Source organism: Calidris pugnax, unplaced genomic scaffold (genome assembly GCF_001431845.1).
Source record: "Calidris pugnax isolate Ruff unplaced genomic scaffold, ASM143184v1 scaffold146, whole genome shotgun sequence".
Classification (NCBI taxonomy): Eukaryota; Metazoa; Chordata; class Aves; order Charadriiformes; family Scolopacidae; genus Calidris; species Calidris pugnax.
In genome coordinates, this window is record NW_015090869.1 from 395,273 (window position 1) to 400,284 (window position 5,012).

The 5,012-nt window shown below is 48.1% G+C and overlaps 1 protein-coding gene across 1 annotated transcript; it reads left to right on the forward strand.

The window, feature by feature from the left end:
- Positions 1-436: 436 nt before the first annotated feature.
- LOC106890107 (granzyme B-like) lies at positions 437-2,951 on the forward strand. The gene is made up of 5 exons (XM_014945690.1): positions 437-552; positions 963-1,104; positions 1,498-1,639; positions 1,757-2,017; positions 2,539-2,951. The coding sequence occupies exons 1-5, from the start codon at positions 495-497 to the stop codon at positions 2,716-2,718; spliced, it is 783 nt and encodes a 260-aa protein (XP_014801176.1). The 5' UTR covers positions 437-494; the 3' UTR covers positions 2,719-2,951.
- Positions 2,952-5,012: the final 2,061 nt, after the last annotated feature.

Consider the following 5,012-nt stretch of genomic DNA (forward strand, 5'->3'; position numbering starts at 1 on the left):
ATTTCTGATATCTCATGGGCACCTCTGATGGCAGTCTGCCCCTCTGATAAGAACCAGACCCTCTGTCTGGCCTGGTTCAGCTCTCACTGTTCCTATCAGCGGTCAGGGAAAATAAGAAAAAACACCAAAACTCTCAAAAAAAAATGATATCTAGGAGCCAAGGAAGCACTCACCAAGAGTCTCCAAGGAGATATGCACTCAAATGGAAATGCTCCACTCCTCTCACTGCTGCCTGAGTACTGGCCACTCTGGGTGCTCTGAACAAGCTCAGATCTCTCCCACCTTTTTAGGAGATGGTGACAAAAAACAGACATTGTGACATGCACCCCTCACCCAACCACAGATCGGGGTTTGTTAGACCAAAGGCAGCAAATGACATAAGCTGAAAGCAGGCTGAGGTTTCCTGTTCCAGCTCCACATTTCAGATATATTTCTGTACCTGTCTCCTGCCTGGCCACAACAACTGGTTTGGCTCTTCAGGACAGTGGCAGAAGATGCTGCTTCTCCCTCTGCTCACAAGTGCTTTTCTCCTTGTCCCATGGGCTGGGGCTGGTGAGTACAGAGAGATGGGGTTTAGGGGAGGAAATGCAAGGGCAGGAATGGGCACTGAGTAGGAAATCTGTCTGGTCCCTGCCTTGTCTTTTCTCATCTCTACTTTCTACTCATACCTCTCAGAGGAGACTGTGCCTCAAACAAGTGATGCATTCCAGGTACTACCAGTGTAGTGCCCTTTGATAGCATTTTAGACATCCAGAGTCAGGTGTTGTCAGTCACCCCCAGGAAGTGTTGTTTTGTTGTTTTCTCCACTGTGCACAAGCAATGCTTTGGACAGCCCCAGGAAGGAGAGTTACTGGCACCACTGGCATGTGTCATCAGAGGATGACCCTCTCCCCTCATGCACCTCTGAACTTGATGGGAAAAGGAGGCATGTGTGATATTAACACTTCTCATCTCTCTTCTAGGAAGGATCATTGGTGGGTCGGAAGTTAAGCCCCACTCCCGGCCCTACATGGCTTATTTATCAACTGGGAAGTCTAGATGTGGAGGATTCCTGATTCAGCCAGATGCAGTGCTCTCAGCAGCTCACTGTGTGGCTGGAAAAAAGTAAGGCCCATTTTTACTTGTATATGAAATTTTTTCCAAGTTTCTCACTATCATGAAGAGCCAAAGTCTAGCTCTGGTGTAAAAGAGCATTCTGTGACCCCTCAGACACAGCAGGACTCTCTCTGTGAGCCAAGACAGCCCCTGTGAGTTGCAGGAATTGTCTGCCAGGGGCTGTGTATACGCCTGGGAACAGGACTCCTTGGCAGTGGTCTCCTGGTCCGTGGTTCCAACTGTGGCTCAGAGCTACTTTTGGAGAAGAGAGATCAGTCTCTCATTCCCTGCTTCCCTTTTTCCTTCCTAATGGGACACCTTAGTCCTATGTCGGCATGGACTAAGGGACTCCCCAGCTGGTCGTGGTCAGTGCAGCTGGAACATGTTGCTGTTTTCTGGCAGAAACGTGACTGTCATTGTGACCCTGGGAGCCCACAATGTAGAGAAGAGGGAGCTGAGCCAGCAGAAGTTCCATGTTCGCCACTGGGTCATCCATCCCAAGTATTCACAAAATACCTCAGAAAATGACATCATGCTGCTGAAGGTATGCTGTCACACATCCTTGCTGACCAAGGGATCTCCCCCCACTCATTTCCCCAACCCAATGAGCTTTTCCTACTTTCTTTGCTTGCTCTAACCCCATGTTCTCTCTGCTTGACAGCTGAAGCCAAAGGCGAAGTTGACTAAGAAAGTCTCTTGTATCTCCTTGCCAAGTGACAATGAGCGTGTGAAACCAGGAACTAAATGCAACGTGGCTGGCTGGGGCAGAACATCAACATCAGGGAGTGTGAGCAGTGTGCTGAGGGAGGTGGACCTAGAAGTGCAGTGTGACAACGTGTGTGGAGAACATCTCAAAAAGTACTATCGGCAAACGTCTATGATCTGTGCTGGTGATGAGAATAGCAAAAAAGCATTTTTCGAAGTAAGTGTTGTTTTGGGCTCCAAGCTGGGGATGAGGTTGGGGCTAGACCGGCACGTTGGTTCTCAGATAGGGGAAGAAGGGGATCAAAATGAACTAGATTCTTCAGGATGATGTGTGGAGGCTCCTCTCAGAGGTCTGAAGCCCAACTGTCAGCAGCGTGTGCCTCCTTACATGCCTGGGGACATTCTATCCAGCACAGCCACTGCTCCACCAGGCTGTGGATCTCATGTAAATCCTTTGCTATATCCTCCTGACACACTGGGATGGCTCAGATATTTCCACATGTCTAAAGTAGGACTAGATTCTTCTTTTCAGGGATGTGAAGCCAGTTTTTTAGTTGCAGACCAAGATCATCTTAGAGGAGTGGGCAGTTACAAGGCCTTCAGAGCTGGGCCTGGAGGGAAATGATCAAACAAGAAAGTTCTTTGTGCCGAGCGAGGGAAGAGGGCCAGTTTCTTCCTCAGGGCAGGGGTAGCTGTGCTGTGACATGTCTGACTCCTCCCAATGCTTTTGCCTCACAGGGTGATTCTGGCGGCCCATTAGTCTGCAATGGAAAGGCTCATGGCATTGTTTCTTATAGACACAAATATTCCATCTTCCCTGAAATATTTACCAGAGTCTCCAATTTTGTACCCTGGATACGTAAAGAGCTGAGGAAGTTTGCACTCCAAGACCTACCTGACTCTCCCTCTTCTGACTAAAATGCTCAGTGCCCTGTTTCCGCAATGCATCAAACATCTGCTTCCAGGGACAGCTGAAATGGAGTCAGAGATACTCTCGTGGCATATGCACAGGCTTCTGAGCTAAGGAATATCTCCGTAGCAAGGTAAAAACGCAGATCCCAAGTACACACAGTTTTATGTTACTCCCTTCTTCTCATGGCTCTACCTCCTGCTCTGCTTTCTGCCCACCAATAAAAGCATGTTCAAACTTGCCTGTGTGTGCAGCCTTCTTGGGAACACGATGAAATGCCTGAGCATCTACTTCCTAGTACAGGGGCTGTTGGGAGAGTGAGCGGGAGAGTGTTCCCAGACAGAGATCACTCTTCTCATCCCACTTCTCAGCTTTCTAAGCTTGCTACATTGTGTCTGGGTGCTACCTAGCATTATCTTCTCATGAGGTGACGGGCAGGAAGACCTGCACAGAGAAGAAGAGACCATGTACACCACTTGGACAGACCAAAAAAACCCTCTCTTCAGATTTCCCTATTCACAAGCTAGTACTGTGTTCACCTCCATTCCTTCACAAATTTTACCCCACAATGGCCCAGAAGTGTCCACGGAGCTGTGAAGGCAGGACAGTCTAGAGATTAGTGCTATGGACGGGGAGAGGGGCAACCTGTACGCCTAGGATTTATGCATGCAAACCGGGAAACCACAGGTTTAAAACATGGGAGGGCCGGTTTCAGTGAGAAGGTGGTGGCATAGTGCAGTGGGAGTCCAAATAAACTGTACTTTAAAGGCATCAGCCAGCCTATACACACCCATTCTCTCCTTTTCATCCTCTCAAACCTCAGATGAAACATTTTCTTTGTACCTGTGAAATGTCGGAGGGCTGAAATGTGGAGGTTTTTTCATATTGGATCGGGTGAGGAGGATGTGAGGGGTCAACAAGATGCCCTTGTGTGGGTGGTGACGGGATAGGAAACTTCTAAGACGGCAATGGAAAAAGCAGTATTGCAGAGAGACAACCCTGACCACTCGTGCGAGGGAGAGATGCATTTCTTGTTGCCTGGAAGAAAAAGGACATGATGGATCTGAGCTTCTCCCCTGAATCTTCTCTGTGAAAGAAGCAGGTGCCTCAGGAGGACACCACTTCTGACAAACAGTGGGTCTCAGATCCCCCCCTTATCACTGCAGAGCTGTGGATCGATTGCTTTCAGCAACATTGTGTCTAGTAGAAGAAAGCGATAAGACCTTGCTACTCTTCAAAAGTAGAGTTTCACCCAGCTTCTTAATCTTTTTGTCTACTCCCCTTGAAATAAACAAGTCAAGCAGGTCTAGGCAGATGGCTAGGTGGCTGCAAAGGGTGAAATTGCACAAGAACACTAAGAGGTGAACATCGCTGATAACACTAACTGTCCATGCAGAAAAATGTTTTCTCAACTCTCCTGAATGTTCTGTGCTTATTTCTGAGCGCTGGGCAGGACGGATCACATGCTTCTTTGGCTACCTGACTAGGTGGCGTGTTTAGAATGAGGATGTTCTCCAAGCTCCCTGTTCTAAGTCCTCCTAGATTGAGAGGATCCAGTCCCACCCTAGATGTCTGCAGTACCAGGATCTCCATGGGAGCTGCTCAGCCAGGCTCTATTCCATAGTCTCTGGAGATCTTCTTTATATAATCCATGCAGCTGAGGTTCATTCGCCTCCACTAGATCAGATACCTGATAGAATATCCCCTTGATCACTTTGGGGTCACCTCTCTTGTTCACTCTTTCCAGCGTGTGCGACCCCTCTACGCTTTTGCACTTCCAACCCTCCAACGGGGCAAATAACAAAGTGAGCTGACCTTTGTTGTTGCAGCAGTAAGTACAACCAAGAGCTTCTCTGCACACCATTCCTTGGCAGAAATGATAAACAATTAGGTCTTATCAGTCTGGGAGCGGACACTGTGTGAAAAATTTGCTGTTAATTCCAGGGAGTTCAGTTAGTTAGAAGAGGTTTAACTGAAAGCGCTTCCCATTGAAACACCACCAGAAAAAACACCAAGCTGCCTTAGAGCTCAAGCACAACGTAGACAAGGGAGAGCTCCCTGAAGAGAATGCCACATGCTATTCTCTACCAACTGCTCTGAGGACCAGACATCACTCCTCAGGATTCATTCTCTGAGCAAGTCAGTACTAAGACTGCTTGTCTTTAATATCTTTATCAAGGATCTGGATGAGAGGATCAAGTGCACCCTCAGTTAAATTTGCAGACGACACCAAGTTGGGTGGGAGTGTTGATCTGCTTCAGGGTAGAAAGGTATTGCAGAGGGATTTGGACAGGCTGACTGG